The following is an 18,708-nucleotide window of genomic DNA, read 5'->3' on the forward strand; positions in this document are numbered from 1 at the left end:
ATAATCCTTGCCATGCCAATCATTGAACATCCTAAAATCTTTAACTTGAATGGATATTAACTCAATAAGATATGTGTTATTATGAATTACCAAAAACACTCAAGAATTAGTTGCAATTTCAGCAGGCAACCAAACACGTTCCCTCCATCCCAAAAATAAATGTCTCAATTTAATATAACTTTAAAAGAAATATATATATTTTTTCATTTTAAACACGTCTTAAATTATTACTCCCTCCGTTCCCTTGATCCCAAAGTGTCTCAGACTTCAATACGACTTTAGAGGGAGTATTATTATTGTTCATTGTGTTTTTTACCAGCATGCTCTTTTTGGTGATTTTATCCATTCAGTATTTTTATATTCTTTTTATCCGGATATGTGTAAATATAGTCTGCCTTTTCTTTTGGCCAGGCCTGTCAAAAAACAACACAAAGCAAAGCCGTCAGCTAGAAGAAATTCAATAGAAATGAAAATGCCCAAATACAAAGTAAAAAAAACTAAAAAGCCCAGCCCAACAAATGCTGCATCGATCCAGACAGAAACAGCACATCTACAAGAAACAAAAACAGTTGCTAAAAAAAAGAAACAAAAACAAAAATACAAGAACAGAACAAGCTAAAAAAGGTGTGCTGCATAGGAAAAAGGGACCACACAAAGGGAGATGCTATCACTTAGATGTGACATAACAAAGTCTCATCTCAATGAGCCTTAGACGGATCTTTTTGCAGAACTCGGTTTTTTTTATCTAGAGATTCAATTAGACAATCCAAACAAGATGATACGACATATCCAAGATTCAGTTAGAAATTGAATTTAACAAGAACTAGTTCTTTGTAATCTTATTATCCAAATAAACCCCAAGAGAACACCCCTGTTTCAAAATTAGGTAATACGACATATCCAGCACGGAGTAGGGATATCAAAAGCACAGCAGATGTAAATGTCGAATTAATGCCTTCCAACTTTTCTCAACATGGTACCTGACGACTAAAAGCAGAAAACTAATAATGCAACAATCTATATATATACTCCCTCCGTTCATAAATAAGTGAAGTGGTTTTAGTTTAAATTTGGACTAAAACCACGTCACTTATATATGGACGGAGGGAGTATAAAATATACGGAGTACATCAGAGCCTCATTTTTGCTTCACTGCTGCTGCATGATACTGCTCCAGTTCAGCATCAAGATCCGCAGCAGAGGCCGGAACTCGGCTGCGATCATGCCCTCTGGCTCTGCCCTGTCCCCGCCCACCACCGTCCTGGACAGTGTTTCCAGGACGAACGTTGCCTTGAAACATTCCTCTTTTGCCAGCACCGCCCTGACCACTGCCTCCAGAACGACCATTACCATGAAATGGCCCTCTCTGGTCACCTCTCTGAAGCAAACTGCAAAAGGAGTACCAAACTAATGAATGTGTGGTGTAAAAAGGCCTGCCAAAAATAAAGCTGGTTTTACATTCACTGCTCAAAAGGCCTGCCAAAAATAAAGCTGGTTTTACATTCACTGCTCAAAAGGCCTGCAGAGCCAAATCTATGCCAGTTGACATGCAGGCTACAGAATGTGGTTGACATCTGGTGTCCCACAAACAATAGAATGCATTTTGTAATATGATAGGCTGTGCATGTTAATACTCTAGAAAATGTACAAGTGGGTCAGTATCTACAGGCATGTGGCTGGAATCAGTTTTGCAAATCCAAATGAGGAGCCACAACCCTTAAGTCCATAATCAGAATTCTTCAGGTGCAGAAAACTCACGTTCAAACTTCATTTATGTGCGGTGAAACAGCCTCTGGACTACCGAGTAGATGCAACTGTCCAAGGTCAAAATCATAAAAAACCTCTGTCCCAACATATAGGTTAACTTTCTTACAAATAGTCATTTCATGATGCCAGTCCATGAGGGAATCAAGAGCACACTCGTTATTGCACTCAAAACCCATCGCCTCTGTGGCCTGCATGGGCGTGGCCCCAGCAGCGCCAGGCTCCACGCAAAGAACAAGGAACCTGATGGACCTGATGCAAAGCATCTTATGGACATCACCATGAACCCATCAAACGCCACAAGCTTCAAGTGGACCATTGACAAGGGCACGTGCAGCACCCAAGGTGACATCCTTCCTATACGAGCTCCCTATACTTGCATGTGAGACATGACTTCTACCTCAAGGAGGAACGCTATGTGTAGTTAGGTGCGATGAAATCGAGCATGGAAAGGCAAGGAATGAAGGACAGGCTACGAAGAAGACGGGACTTGAAGAGCAAAGAGTACCTACCTAGGGGGCCAACCAGCCAACAACAGAAAAGTCGGACTATCTGACTTGGGGTCCAACCCAATGTCCGACTTAACCGAGCTCTCTGAATGAAGTCAGATAGTCCGACATAATTTATCTAACATAACATCCGACATGTCAAATAATCTGACCTTATGTCCGACTTACCAAGCCTCGCTGGATCATGTCGGACAAAGGCCGGATTGTCTGACATGTTCAGATTATATTTGATTATGTCGGACCATCCGACATGCCTGCGCTCAGTGTAAGGGGGCACGTACCCGTGTACCTTTCCCTCTTTGTATAGACTATATAAACCGTACTCCTCCATTCTAGGGTTAGCAAAGCATAAACTAAAAACTTGAGAGAGACTTGCTCAATCCATCTCCTCTTAGAGGTTCAAGTCCTCCTCACTGGGGAAGAATCCCTTGGATTCCAAGGCCTCCATCTCTCATAGAGATTTGGGGGGGAATATCTCTCAAGCCCTCCATACCTCCTAGAGATTGGGGAAGAACTACCCTTGTTTCCTCTACTTTCCAATGTTTTTTGTGGATCTAAGATGTGCCTCTTGTATTGACCTAGGATTTTAGGCTAATTGGAGTGGATCTTGTCCTATTGAGTGTTTTCCTCTTGTTTTTCCCATGATTTGCACTTGTACCCTCTCAATCCACCTTCAATTCATGAAGACCGAGCCACACTTGCCCCATATCGTTTGGTATCATGAGCAATGTTGCCACGAATTGGAACCCCACCCCCTCGTATTTATAGCCTAATTTGTTTTATTCTTCCCAATTACAAAAATCCCCATAAAAATATCCTCACCCGATTTCGAGCAATTTGTTGTTTCTAGTGATGTTTTGGTTGGATTTGATCCATGGATCCGGTGTTGTGCGAGTCAATCTACCTCTGATTTGTTTTTCTCTAGCCAATTTTCCCCCAAAATTTTCCTTTTCTCCCTCCAATTTCGAGTTCTTCCTCGATTTGACGAGTAGCTGCCGAGACAAAGTCAGATTATCCGACTTGTCGAACATTCCAACTTCGTGTCCGACTTCACCCAGGAGCGCACGGTGACGGCTACAACGAGTGGAAGGCATCTTCGACGGCTTCGGACCAAGGGCTTCTTCGACAAGCACAAGTAACCCTACACCGCCCCATCTACCACTAAGCTCGCCTATGACGACGATCCATCCATCCTTTTGACACCTTTAAAGGAAGCAAGGTCGGTCTCCTCCAATTTTATAACAGTAGAGGTGTCGACGAGGTATATCATTTCGTCACACAACTTTGCCACCTTGTGAGCCATTCCATCTTTTGCAATTACCTTGAACCTACCGAGACTAGCTTATGGAGTATTGTCGGGTATCAATCACTTGCCTTACACGACTTTTTTATTTCATTGATCAGAGGTGTGCTTTCTATCCTCACATTATCTTGATGGCAATATTCTTGTACTGTTGATCTTGGCTCAAAGAGGAAAGGCAAAAGGAAGAAAAGTATCACAAAAAAGAGAAAGAAGAAGCTTGTTAGCAAAAGGTACAAAGAGCAATAGAAATACAAGTGCCAAGGATACTCGTAGGAAAACATGAAGTTCTGGCAGTAGTAGAGTAGTAGTCAAGTGGTCGAATCCTTGCCCTCTATGTGCAATCAAGCTAGCGTCTCTATCCTCATTTGTGATATCCAACCATACAACAAGATAGCGGATTTCCAACCAAGATGACATGTCATCCTACAAGAGGCAAGATAGCTATTTCATGTCATCCTACTCCATTGGTGTCATCAAGTACTCCATTGATGCCATCTTGAACTTGACGTTTCACCTTGCTATCTTGATGTCATCCTAAAAGAGGCACTATGATCCTCAATGCCGATGAAGAGTACGAATCTTATAGTGAAGGAGAACTGGAACCATTGGATCATGTTGCTCGACACCGACAAGTCAATGAAGCTAAAGATGATCAAGTCTTTTATGACAACGACTCAAGTCCCACAAGAGTCGTCTCCAAGATCTCGAAACTTCAACAACAAATGACGATGATCAAAGATGCCATATCTTCCACATCAAAGAAGGAATCCAAGGAAGATCCATCAAGGACATCATTGATGGTGGTAGTTGGCACAATTTGGCAAGTGAATAACTATGCTCCAAGTTGCATCTTAAAAAGAAGCGCCATCCTCATCCATACAAGGTCCAATAGCTTAGTGACTCCGACACTATCAAAGCGAAACACACGGTTGAAATCTCCCTCAAGGTTGGAGCATTTCAACGTGCAGTCCAACGTAATTCAAGAAGGCCAATTTATGTTGAAGCTCCTGAAGGTGAAGAATATGATGATGCCCTTGAAGAGCCTGATCTCTATGCATATCGGAGAGTACCCAACCCTACATATGCAAGGGATACATACAAGGTAAAAGCTGAAATCCCAACTTCTAATGGAAATGTTGATATTGAAGGGTGCCTTGACTGGTTATATGAAGTGGAGACTTTCTTTGAGGTCATAGAGGTTCCGGAAGATCGTAGAGTTCCTTTGGTCGCTTACAAGCTGAAAGGAGGAGCCGGTGCATGGTGGTATCGCGTTCAAGAAGAACGCAGGCTGAGAGGAGAACCTCGTGTGAGAACTTGGCGACAATTGAAAAGTCTTTTGAAAGGGAGATTTTTACCTGCTGATTATGACCAGATCCTATTTATCCAATTCCAAAATTGTGCTCAAGGAAATAAGACTGTTTCAGATTACACGGAAGAGTTTCTAAGGCTACAAGTGAGGTGCAACCTTGCTGAAGATCAACAAGTTGCAAGGTACATCAATGGTCTCGATGATGCTATTCAAGATCGATTGATGATGCAACAAATCTGGTCCATTAATCAAGCACAAGCCCTAGCCTTGAAGGCCGAGAGGTTTGTGAGGATGAGAAAGACAACTATGGCTCCATATCCTCATACTGAAGGCTCGTCTAGGGATCACACTAATGGAGTGGAAGAAAAGACCACTCCACCAAAGGCAAAACGACCCATCTCGAAGCAAACTAGAGGCAAGGGTAAGGCAAATGAAGGCACGAAGTGCTATAAATGTGGTAAAGAGGGACACATATCCAGCGGTTGCCCACTAAGAAAATTTGTTAACACAACTATCCATGATGGTGAAGACGATGAGGAAGAATACGAATCTGAAGATGTAGAGGGACAAGAGGTTTGTCAAGAAGGTGTGGAGGTGGTATGTGTGATTCAGCGTCTCCTATGTTCCACACCACAGCCTGACGACACACAACGGAAGAAAATATTTGAGAGCAAATGCACGATGAATGGCAAGATATGCAAATTAGTGATTGATAGTTGCAGTTGCGATAATCTTATCTCCCAGAAGTTGGTGAACCATTTAAAGCTTGAAACCCATGATCATCCAAATCCCTACACTATTGGATGGATCAAGAAAGGAGTGAATATGAGAATCACCAAACAATGCAACCTGCCACTTTCTTTGGGAAAGCATTATCGCCCAAACGTGTTGTGTGACGTAGTTGATATGGATGCCAGCCATGTTCTTCTTGGGAGACCTTGGCAATTTGATGTGGATACTACACACAAGGGCAAGGAAAATTCTTACTCTTTTCATTTGGAACAGGAGAAAGATCATTATTCTACCAAACAAAACTGAAGGTAATACCTCTAAGGAGGAGAGAATAACTATGTTAACTATCTCCCACACCTCTCATGAGTTTATGGAAGACTTGAAGGAGACAGATTTGTGTGTTGCACATACCAGGAGAGCCACAAGGTCTGCCACCGATGAGAGGAATTCAACATAGAATTGGCTTAATTCCGGGAGCAAGTCTTCCTAATCTTCCACACTATCGAATGAGCCCAAAAGAGCATGATATATTGAAGGAGAAAGTGGAGGAATTGCTGCGGAAGGGGCACATTCGAGAAAGTATTAGCCCATGTGTTGTACCAGCCCTGCTCACGCCAAAGAAAGATGGATCTTGGTGCATGTGTACCGATAGTAGAGCCATTAACAAGATCACTGTAAGGTATAGATTCCCTATTCACCGTATGGATGATATGTTGGGTAAGCTTAGTGGAGCAAGAGTGTTCACAAAGCTAGATTTAAGAAGCGGATATCATCAAATCCGTATCAGACTCGGGGATGAATGGAAAACAGCCTTCAAGACAAAGGATGGGTTGTTTGAATGGCTGGTCATGCCATTTGGACTCTCAAGTGCACCAAGTACCTTTATGCACTTGATGAATCAAGTCTTTTGACCCTTCTTATCCCACTTTGTTGTGGTCCATTTCGATGACATCTTGATCTAGCAAGGATGAGGATGAACACTTTGATCACATCCGGAAGGTGCTAGAAGTACTAAGGGAAAATGAGCTCTACGTCAACTTGAAGAAATGTGTTTTCCTGCAAACACAACATCTTTTCATAGGATTCGTCATAACATGTGACGGTATTCATGTTGATGATTCCAAGGTTGAAGCAATCCGAGAATGGCCAACTCCAAAGACCATTTCTGAGGTAAGAAGTTTTCATGGCCTTGCAACTTTCTATAGACGATTTGTGAAGAATTTCAGCACTATCATGGCACCAATTACCGAGTGCCTGAAGAAAGGAAAGTTCCAATGGCAGAAGCGGCTGAAGCTAGTTTCAATGAGATCAAGCAAAAACTCTAACAAGCTCCCGTCTTGGTGCTACCTGATTTCAAGAAGACTTTTGAGTTGGAGTGTGATGCAAGTGGAGTAGGCATTGGAGCTGTTCTATCTCACGAAAGGAAGCCCGTTGCTTTCTTTAGTGAGAAGTTAAGCGAAGCTAGACAGAAACAGAGTGCCTATCAACAAGAATTGTATGCCGTTTTTAGAGCTTTGAAAACTTGGGAAGTCTACTTGCTGCCTAAAGAGTTCATTGTTTATAGTGACCATCAATCCTTGAAGCATTCTAGAAATCAAAAACATTTTGACCGCATACTAGCAAGATGGGCAGCATACCTGGAGAGGTTTAACTATCTCATTGTTCATAAATCTGGGACAACTAACCGAGTGGCCGATGCTTTGAGTCATCGTGCAAGCCTCTTGACTTCTTTTGAGGCTGAACTTCCAGGCATGGATCAAATAAAGGAGTTGTATGAGGATGATGATGACTTTGGCCATGTTTGGGTGAAGCACGTCAAGGCTAGCCATTAGGTGATGACTATTTGGTGCAAGATGGCTATGTCTTCAAAAATGATCGTTTGTGCATCCCAAGGAGTTCTCTGCGTGACAAACTAAATAGAGAACTCCATTCAAATGATCTTGGCCATGTTGGACGGGACAAGACTACCGCTAACCTGGAAGCTCGCTACTTTTGGCCACAACTAAAGAGAGATGCTGGAAAGTTTGTTCAGTGATGCCCTATATGTCAAACCTGCAAAGGCCAAGTCCAGAACACAGGGTTATGCATGCCTTTGCCTGTTCCTGTCACTCCATGGGAGGACATCTCTATGGACTTCGTCTTAGGCTTGCCAAGAACACGGCGAGGGAGTGATGTTGTGTTTGTGGTCGTGGACTAGTCGTGGATAGATTCTCTAAGATGGCTCATTTCATCCCATGTCGCAAGACAACAGATGCTCATCATGTGGCAAATCTGTTCTTTCGAGAAGTGGTCAGACTTCATGGAGTACCAAGGTCCATCGTCTCAGACCGTGATAGCAAGTTTCTTGTTGCATTTTGGCTCACTTTGTGGAAGCAATTCAACACTGAATTGAAATTTTCTAGCACTGCTCATCCACAAATAGATGGACAAACGAAAGTGGTGAACAAGTTTTTGGGTAATCTGATCTGTTGCATTTGTGGAGAAAGAAAGGGACAATGGGATTTGGCTTTATCTCTTGCAGAGTTCTCCTACAATAACTCCAAGCATAGATCCAAAGGAAGGAGCCCTTTTTCCATTGTCTACACTAAAGTTCCAACACATGTGGTGGACCTGGTGAAGCTACCATCAAGGGGAAACTCAAAATCAGCATTGTCCTTTGCTGATAATTACACTAAGTTATTTGAAAAGATTCATGGTGTTCTGGAAGCACAAAATCAGAAATATAAACAACTTGCTGACTGCAAAAGGATACCAAAATCATTCCAAGTTGGTGATAAGGTGATGGTATACCTCCGAAAAAAGAGGCTACCTTTAGGTGTTAAAGAGAAACTTAGGCAGCGAAGGTATGGACCCTTAATGGACCCTTCTCTATCGTGAGGAATGTAAATGATAACGCTTAGGGTTTAGGGTTTAGGGTTTAGGGTTTAGGTGTTAAAGAGAAACTTATCCAACACTTCCAATGTTTCGGACTTGACTCTCTACCATCCAGAAGAAGCGCTCTATGAAGATAACTCGAGGGCAAGTTCCAAACAACTAGGGGAGAATGATGAGGAACACTAGATGAGGAAAAAGAAAAAACAAATCGTATGTCAGATTTGTTTGGCTACTTCTTCTAGATGCTTCCACTCTAGTGTAGTATTTCTTTTCTTTTCTACCCTACCTAATATTTTCTAGAGTCCTCTAGTTGTGAGTAGCTATGAGTAGAAATGGTGAATCTTAAATAATGTTTTCTAGAGTGTCCAGCTATAAGTAGAAGTATCTAAAGGCTTCCCAAAGCCCTATAAATAGAGGTCCTCACCTCTACTTTGTAACCAAACTATATACCCCACTACCTATAATACAACTTGGTGTTTTTATCTAAGATCTTGGAGTAGATCTTGTGCTCTAGGAGTTCTGGATTGAACTCCAGCTGCCATATTGGCCTACATTCGCCTCTAGAGTGATATCTAGTGCAGCACGTTGAAGTAGTTCCTTCAACTCTTGTGCTGTACACTTTGTAGCAGTAAGGTGGAGTTGCTCCTCCACAACCCTGTGCTGCTTCACAAACAAAAGCCCTATGTTACAGATTGCAATCATCACCACGTTATTAGATAATTTAGACTGAACAACCTAGCTCTGTGAATGCTATCATGCAGCAGCGGTAGGGGCACCTACTCACTGTGGCTACACGATCACGGAGAATAATGATCAGAAGTGTTACCAACGAAACAATTTAAAACATTGACAAACATAAACAAGTGTACTGGAATCTAAATTTCTACGTTTCCAAACTCTGCTGCTCTTCCATTTGGCCAGATGTTAGGTTCAGGACATGACAGGACCGAACTAAGAACTGTCACAAAATTCAGCGAACGCAACTGAAATCGACACAATTTTGGGGAATTTTAAGGAATCGATTGCTGGTGGATCTGAGCCACAAAACTAGGGTTCGCCAGCCGGAACACGGCGGCTTTAGGGCCAAGCCCAGACACATCCAGAATGCCCTCTCCACAAGCCGAAGGAGGGTTTAAAAAGGGGTTCGAGCAGGTGAAAAGCAAGAAAGTGACAGGTTCAGCAATTACAGAGCATGCAGTAAAGTTTAAAGGAAGAAAACTACTGCAGCCGTTCATCTGGAGATCAACGGTTGCGAGCGGTGACTTGAGAGCGAAACGGCACGCTCGCTGGAGCCGTAGGATCTTCGATCGACGGTTGTAATGCGCGCTGGCAAATGAAACGGCACTGTGCTGTTTCTAACTGTTGTCTGAAGAATTCCTGTCCTGACAGGACACAACTTAACCAATTTGATGCATTAAAAATGACAGATTGCTTCAAAGGATTAGAAAAACATCAACAGGTGTAGTGTAAGAGAATGTCCTTATATGAGCGAAAAGGATATCCCATTCTTTGACAGTGATTAAACCATACATAAGAAATTTAATTAAAAAGACTAACCTGTTTGGAGTTGCATTGTAGTTAGAAGAAGTGCCGTTGTACATCAAAGGTTCTGTTGGGTGTGGCTCGGTCTTATTTCCAATGAGCTCTATCTTCATTGGCTTCCCATCAAGCAGAACACCATTATATCTCTCAATAGCATCCAAAGCATCTACTTTTCTTGCAAAGACAACTTCCGCACTTCCCTAACAGGAAAAGAGTCAAGAAAGATCTGTGGTGTAGAAACTACAGATGATATATGATACTTGGAGAAGACATTGCTCAACAATCTACCTGAGACTTCCCATCCTTATCGTAGTTAACAGAATAACGTTTGAGCTCACCAATCTCTGAAAAGAGTTCCTGACAAGATAAAGAAAAAACAAAGCCCATCGGCTACAATCACATAACAATTAAGTTATGTGCTTAAAACAAATGTAGAGTTACGTGTTGTCTGCTTTGGTCACAAATTCATAATACTTCTTTACTTCTCATGATGAGTAATTTCACTCTGGGCCATGTATTATGGGACTTGGGTTACTTTGAAGGACAAAATAAATAATAAATAAATTGGAAGTACGATATTTGTATAAATATATCACAAATTCACAATGGCCATGTTTAGAATGGACATTACCGCACTGACTCGCAACTAATCAGGCCTATGTGGTCACACCGAACATGGTTCAATGCTACATAATGGTACAAGTATGCATGGTTCAAAGTGCAACGATTTCATTAAGTGGTTCAGAGTGACTCAACTTTTATAACATCCATGTTGCAGTTGGGCCCGTAGTTTTTATCACAATATAAACATGGAACTAAGCCCCCCCCCCTCCCCCCCCTCCCCCGCGTCGCCCTCCCCACGGGCGACTCGGGAGGCGACGCAGCCTCGAGCGCTCCCTCTCCTCCTCCTCCCCCTTCCCCTGCCGCCGCCGGTGCTCCCCGCCGAGCAAAGCCCTGGCGGATCCGGCGGCGGCGGGACTTCGCTCCCAGGCTGCCTCCCCCCTCGAGCGTTGGGCTCGACGAGGCTGACGGAGCCGTGCTGCTCCGGACCTAGGGTTTCGCGACGGCGGCCCCAGATCCAAAGGGTCGGGCCTCTGGACCTGGCGTGGCGAGCACGCGGGCGGCGCAGCGCGACCCTTTGGGTGCGCGGCTGCGGCTGCGGCTGCTTGGCTGTGCCCCGGCGGATCCAGGTGGCGGAGGCTGCGGGTCACCGCGGCAGCGGCCATGGTCGGCGGCAGCAAGGTGCAGGTGGCAGGTCCCCGCGACGGCGCCACTACCCCTGCTCGACGCGACCCCCTGCGGTGGCTGGCCTAGTTTGGCAGCCATCCGACGGCTGCTGCTCTGCGCTGGCCGGTGCTTCCCTACATCGACGGTGACGACACGTGGTTTCCTTCTCGGTGCTGATGGTCCTCTCCGGCGGTCTGCTTCCCCGCCTCCTGTCTGCTCTGCTTCGGCGGTATTTGGGGTTCTGGTCTTGGGCCGGGGCGAAATCCCTGCGCGGCGATGGCCTGCGCTGACAACAGCGACGCCTAAGGGTGCCGTAACCTCCATGGAGGCGCTGTCATGGCCCGGACTGACCCTCTCCTTGAGCACCGGGGGAAACCCTTGGTCCAGTTCATTGGACAAGGCAGCGGTTGCGCCTCAGCGCCATCCCCTTCTTGAAGGTGTTGCTTGGGTCGCACTTGGAGTCCCCGATGCAGCAGCTGGAGATGGTGGCCTCCCCGGTCTTCCGGCAAGGCTTGATGGTAATGCGATGCTGTGATGAGGGCTTCAGCATAGAGTGTGGGCGTCCGGGGCGCTATGTACGCCGGCGCCGGCATGTCCAAGACGATGGCTTCACTAGTCCTGGTTGGGTCCTGCCATCCACCTGCCGTCTCTTAGGCACTTATGGGTGGAAGGTACGTTGGCCTGGACAGCCCTGGAGATGCGGTCTTCTTTGGAGGCGCCTGGCAACGGCTGTGACGCGGCCTTGAGGCTCTGAGTCTAGCTACCTCGCCGTTCATGGTTGGAGGCTGGACAAGGCTAGACCTTTCGTAGTTGCAGTCTGTAGTTGGTAGCACCTCCTCGCCTGCTCGTTTGGTGAGGACGATGATGTGTGTGCGTGTGTCCCTCCTCTTGGGAGGTTGTACCTGTACTGCTGTTCTCTTCCTGTTCAATGAAATGAAACGCAAACTCTCTTGCGTTTTCTCGGAAAAAAAACAATATAAACATGCATGGTAAAACTCGCAAAAATATAATTGCTATTTGTGATCAATCTGTTTGTACAATCTTTGTGTGACCCACTCTATATATTCAAATATATAGGTTTACTATTCTACAACCTCCATAACCTGACTGTAGAGGCAGTACAATAGATCGAGTCAAGGCAGGACACATTGTTTTTTTGAGAACTAAGGCAGGACACATTGTTATTGGAAGGCAGTGCAAAACTAGCTGTAGAATAAGTATTATGCAACCGGTTGCAGAATAGTAACACTCTATTTTAAATATATTATTTATCAAAGACTGGAAAGCATGATCATATTCTTCCGTGGTGATCAGAACTCGTTTGGAGGGAGTACATGAGCTCAATCTGTCACATGGAATTATGAAATCTGTGGACCAATAATCATGGAGATTAAGAGATGGTCTCTCAAGGAACACTTCACACTAAAATTATTAACAGATGGTCAAGACCTGAACTACTCTAACACTGAAAATTTGTATGAAATTCAAAGAACAAGCAGGATTAAGCCGCTTAGATCTGGGTTTCTGTTACATGGAAAGGAAGAAGGTAGGTACAGCACGCCACAGGCGGCTAGGGTTTAACCCAATTACAAAAGCGTAACCGAAAATGAACGAGGAGAGGGCTTTATAGCCACTACAGTGCGGGAGCAAGTGAAAAGTAGAGCAACAGGAATTAAAGCAAGTGGGCCATTGTCGGACGATCAACAGCGACACCAAGGGCTTGGTGCTTCGGATGGTCGATCAATGGTTAAGGAAGCGGCCCATTGGCGAAGCGGTGTCGTGCGTCATCAGCCGATGGATCAAAGATCAACGTGAAAAACAAGCTACCAAGCAAGGGAACAATAGAAGTGGATATCTTCAGTTAACTTCAGAACGGGGCCTGACAATTCGAATAGAAGTGGATATCTTCAGTTAACTTCAGAACAGGGCCTGACAATTCCCCCCAGCTGAGACAGTACTTGTCCTCAAGGCTGGAAAGATGGAAAAACCTTCTGGACAAACGCCGAATCTTCCCATGTTGCTGCTTCCACCGGTAGATTGGCCCATTTTATCAGCCAGCGAACAACTGAGATGCTGATTGCAACCTGTGGCCTGTGAATGAGCTTTCTCCCTAGCACAGCTTCAGGCTCCATCTGTATTACGCCATCAACATTCACTAATGGGACATGAGGAGAGGGAATGACCTGAGGTCCAAGGTGTGTCTTGAGCTGGCTGACATGGAATGTGGGGTACAGCTGACACCCTTCTGGTAGGAGCAGTTTGTATGTGGTATTCCCAATTTGTTCAATTACTCTGAAAGGCCCATAAAACTTGAGAGTAATTTCACATGCTTATGTAAACTCAGTGATGTGTGTCTATAGGGCTGCGGCTTGAGAAATGCCACATCACAAGTTTGAAAAGATTTGTCCTCACTTTTTCTATCAGCATAACACTTCATTCTTTGTTGTGCCTTTAGTAAGTTGCCCTTTATGATTTCCTAGGCTGCTTGTCTGCTCTGAAGCAATGTGTCACTTCACATATAGAATCAAGAATAGCAGATTCAGCAACCATAGGAGGAGACAATCCATAAAGTGCTTGGGATGGTGTGATTTCAGATTAGTATGGAAGGTGGTGTTGTACCACCACTCTGCTAAAGTGAGCCACAGCGCATTCATTTCTTTGGCTGTTGAAAGCTCATGCATCTTAAATAGGTTTCCAAGCACTGATTCACTCTTTCGGTTTGACCATCAGGTTACATGCCTATCAGTCACAATCACAGTTCGCAAGCCAAGTAATGTAAATATGTTGTGAGAGAAAGCTTTAGCCACACTTTTCATGTAGTAGGATGTTTCATGGGAATAAAGTGAGCATACTTAGTAAATCTATCAACCACCACCAATATCATGTCCTTATCTACTACCCCTATAAAGAACCAAAGGGGGCAGATCCAAACTATCTCAACCATTTAATCACGCGATCTAATGGTGCATAGTCTCCCAATGTTGAGCGCCAGCAAGCCACCAATCCCACCGATCAACCCCTAATCCTGCACGGTTAAGCCACTAATCTTGGTCCTGCCTTTCCCCACCCATCCTGCCCACCTCTCCCGTTCAGACGGTACGCACGATGCAGGGCGCCCCCATCGCCGATGCCAGAACCACATAGGTCAGGGCCGCCAACGGCGACCGTCGTTGCCGACCAAATTCAAAGCACCCTGTCTCCCCAATGGACTCAAACAGTGCCGCAGTGAAGATGGATTCTGCAGCGTGGGACATGTCTCTCCTGCTGCTGCAAGGCTGCTTTGACCCAGTGTACGCCGCTGCCCGGCGTTTTGGTGAGCAGATACGCCAAGCCAGATGATGATGTCATGTGTGCAATATGAGATAGTAAGTTAGGAAGGTACTGTTGGGAGACCATGTTGAGGGCATGGTGTTTTGTTACACTTGAGCCGACCTAGGACCCAGGATCACTTATGTTCAAGAATGAGCGCTCTAACCACATGTGGGAGTGGTGTATCCCCCCCCCCCCTCCCACGGGTACTCGAAACTGTAGACTTTTCCAGGAGACGCACGCTGGTTTTACTTTTGTTTCTTCCATTCGGATCCACTAGGTGGTTGACCACAGTTAGGGGCTGCAACCCCTGGTGGTTCACAAATTGTGGACAGGCAGACGGCTGACCACAGTTCGAGGCAACAGTCAATCATGACCGCTTCCCACTCACGATTGGGTCCTGACTCGGAGAGCCGGTAGGACACTTGATTGACTCGCCGGGTGGCTTTCTGGTCTTGGATATACCTAGGGCAACAACGTGTCTCTTTCAAATCTTCCGGTTCATACCTATAATGGGCCAGCAGGTGGTTTTGACAGGCATGCGTGTGGGTAAATTGGTGCAACCCTGCAGGGATAAATCTATCCGGATAGCCGTGTCCGCGGTTATGGACGACTTGAATCGGTCGACTTGATCATAGCACAACTTCAACTTGTAATCTCTAAAATTTGCCCACCCTTAATATTGTTAGTTAACAGAGTTGCACAACTTCAAATAATTAATAAAAGTTGCCAAGTGCCTTGGGGATTTTCTTCGTGGGTGATCCAAAGGGGAATGCAAGGCTCTGTGATGTGTGGCGATAGGATAGAAGCTCAGTATGGATGCAGCCTGTGGGGTTGCGTTGCACCACGATTAGCGTAATTGGTTCTTATACGCTCTCATTCCTTGTACCTGATAAGCGCAAGATGTAGCGGGTCTCTATAGGTGCTAGTGCTTGCTGCCGCTAAACACCTTACCCCCTTTGATACCTGATGCATAAATAGTGTAGGTCTCAGGTAAGTCATGCGAGTACAGCTGACTACTCACCTTGCTTAATTTACTCTTTTACGTGGATTGCCGCCAATCCAGCCGACAGCTATTCAGAAAGCAGGTTTGATGATGGATGAGTTAGCTGGTTATCATCCCATACTCTTTTACCTGGATTGCTGCCAATCCAGCCGGCAACGATTCAGGAAGCAGGTTTGATGATGGACGGCGTTAGTTGGTTTTCCAACATACCGCGGCCTGGGTAGCGATATGAACGCCTTTGCTTTAGTTTAAGCCTTCTTAAGACAACTAGTATTCTTACATGTCTAAGGTCTACTCGCTTCCGTTGTATGAGTTGTATCTTGAACGAAAGGCCGTTGTTGTATTCATTCGTTAAATTTGACTCTTCGAAGTTGTTGTATATGTATATGTATATGTATATGTATATGTTGTTGTTGTGGATTATTTCGCTATTTTGTGTTGCGACACCGACCATCCTGCCACATGGCGTGCACGTTTCCAACGCGTGTGTTGTGTGAAGGACTGAAGTGGGCACCTTAGGATCGATATTATATGGAGGCTAGTGGAAGATGCTAGATCTGCATAGTGTTGATACAGGGATGCTACAGAAACTCCTTAACTCAATGACATTAGTGGGAGCAGGCCAGTTTTGCACAGCCTGAATTTTAACTGGATCAGTTGACACACCTTCAGCGGCAATTACATGACCCAGGATCAGCCTGAATGAATGTCCTTTAATACCCAGTCAGCGCTAGAAAGCTCCTCAACTCAGTGACATTGGTGGGAGCAGGCCAGTTCTGCATAGCCTGAATTTTAACAGATCAGTTGACACCCCTTCAGCAGTAACCACATGACAGGGCCTGAGTTTGTCCAAATGAACACTTACTGAATTTAGCAAATAGTTTGTTGCTTCTGAGAATGGAAAACACAGCAGCTAAATGTTTTAAGTGCTCATCCGTTGAGGAGCTGTAGATGTGTATATCATCAAAGGAAACTACTAGAAATTTCCTAAGATAAGATGCCAGCAAAAAATTGATCAAGGATTGAAAGGTTGCTGGTGCATTAGTAAGGCCAAAAGGCATTACTATATATTCATAATGGCCCATGTAAGTTGAAAATGTAGTTTTGCAATATACTCATCTTCCATCCTTATTTGGTGATACCCACTCCCAAGATCAATTTTGGAAAATAGCTCCAGGGGATCTTCAATTACAGAAATTGGATATTTGTTTTTCACAGTTTGATAAATGAAAGGGCAGACTCGGCCCTTGCTTATTCGAAAGATCGGACGGGGAAGCTACTAGCTAACACAACTTGGTACGTATGGTGGGAGAGAAGGCAAGTGGCCCATGATTGAATCAGTACAGGTGGCGGCACGGTCCGCGCAAGCTATTCTGGCCCTGTGCCTCAACTATGCTAGATCAAGGAAGAAACTGAGTGGGATCACTCGGCACAGCAGGGAGAAGCTGCCAGAAGACTTTGTGGTGCTCAACGGTCATGTTACCTTATACAGTGATATTGCAGCAAGAAGCTGCACCTATGGCTGAGGCTCATGCTCTCCGGGACGGTTTGCTATTGGCAGGAGATATGGGATCTAATCGTATTGTTGTTCAGTCCGACTGCCTGGAGGTTGTGGAGACCATGCGATCAGACAGCAATTCAATAGGCCAAACAGCAGCAGTTTATGAAGAATGCACCTTCTTATGTCGTGGTTGCGCTAGAGTTAAGTTTGATAATTGTGAAGCACATATACTAGCTAATCATGCAGTTGGATACCTTGTTAGCTTGTGGCAACACGATCCTCTTGTTGGAGGGAACTATTTTGACTAATGAATATATTGCCATGATGGCTTTCCCCCAGAATAAAAATATAGCTAAGACATTACAGTCAACCAACAAGAATAAGGTATTGGCATGAATCTTAAGAGCAATAGCAACAGAAGAACAGCAAGCACCTGGACGTCCTCGACGGTGACGCTGGAGTCGAGGTTGGAGATGTGCAGCTTCGTGCCCGTCTCGAGTGCCTGTGGCCCGGCCACCGCCGGCGGTGGCGGGGAGGTTGCCATGGCGGCAACGTGCTCGGAGTAGACACCGTACAGAGAGTCGGCGGTGGCGGCCTGGATGGGCGGGCATCAGCTGGTGGAGTTAGGTTTCTTGCGCAGGGAGGAAGGGCCTGAAGCCCGGTAGGGAGTGCGAACGCGACGGCGTACCTTGGGAGCAGACGGCGGGTAGGGCATGGTTCGGGCGGACGGCGCCGCCCGGCGGGTGGGCCCGGAAGAGAAGGCGGGGTTGGCTTTGGGCCTGGACTTGGATTGCTTGATGAGGTCGTCTAGGGACATGTTCAGGCCACTCGACATGGTCGCTGGCCGCGGGAGGGGGAACGGGCTCTACGGCGGCGGCGGCGGCTAAAACTACTCCTTTATTCAAAGGAATTCTATAGAATTTCTGGAGGATTGAAATCCTCAAGAATTTTTCCTATGTTGCTCCTTTGATTCATAAAATTGAATCTCATAGAAATTTTTTCTAGGGAATCTTTTATACTACATTTCATAGGAAATCTAACATCCACTCCAACCTCTTTTTACAATTCCTTTGCTTTTTCTGTGCCATCAAATACTCCATGCTAATCCTGTAGGATTCATGTGTGCATGCCACTCCAACCCTATACTTTTCCTATTCCTACAATTTGAAAATCCTGCGAATCAAAGAGGGCCCGGCAAGGTTGAGGTCTGGCGGGCGTCTCTTCCTTCTCCGCAATCACCCTGTAGCATTTTTCTTTTTGATCGAGGGAACACGCCCGTATGTTGCAACGGAGCGTCTTCTTCGTTCCATTGCCCTCTATTTCAACCTGGCATTCCATCCATGCCCTCTATTTCAACTGTCGCGGACAGAAAATTTATTACTTCTAGAAAAGAGCATCTTCTGTGAAAAGTTGTTGATCTTTTTTTTTGCGGGTGTCAAAAGTTATTGATCTTATAAATCAAGTCATCAATTTTTTGGATCAAAATTTAGTGAGGCAAATGTTGTGGCCAATTGACGCTCAAAGGATGCTTGTGATTCCTCTCCTTATGCATAATATGACGGATTTCATTGCTTGAAACTATACAAAAAATGGTTCACATTTTATTCGGCTTATTTGGAGGAATGAAACAAA

General features: G+C 45.1%; 1 protein-coding gene and 1 pseudogene across 1 annotated transcript; both read right to left on the bottom strand.

The window, feature by feature from the left end:
- Window positions 1-786: 786 nt before the first annotated feature.
- On the bottom strand, window positions 787-17,979 carry LOC125537192 (THO complex subunit 4B-like). The gene is made up of 5 exons (XM_048700495.1): window positions 17,765-17,979; window positions 17,510-17,671; window positions 10,322-10,390; window positions 10,049-10,233; window positions 787-1,388 (listed from the first exon to the last, which is right to left on the bottom strand). Exons 1-5 carry the CDS (start codon window positions 17,909-17,911, stop codon window positions 1,139-1,141), a joined length of 813 nt encoding a protein of 270 aa, XP_048556452.1. The 5' UTR covers window positions 17,912-17,979; the 3' UTR covers window positions 787-1,138.
- On the bottom strand, window positions 10,398-17,503 carry LOC125537193 (annotated as a pseudogene).
- Window positions 17,980-18,708: the final 729 nt, after the last annotated feature.

Source organism: Triticum urartu, chromosome 2 (assembly GCF_003073215.2).
Source record: "Triticum urartu cultivar G1812 chromosome 2, Tu2.1, whole genome shotgun sequence".
In the NCBI taxonomy this organism is placed as follows: Eukaryota; Viridiplantae; Streptophyta; class Magnoliopsida; order Poales; family Poaceae; genus Triticum; species Triticum urartu.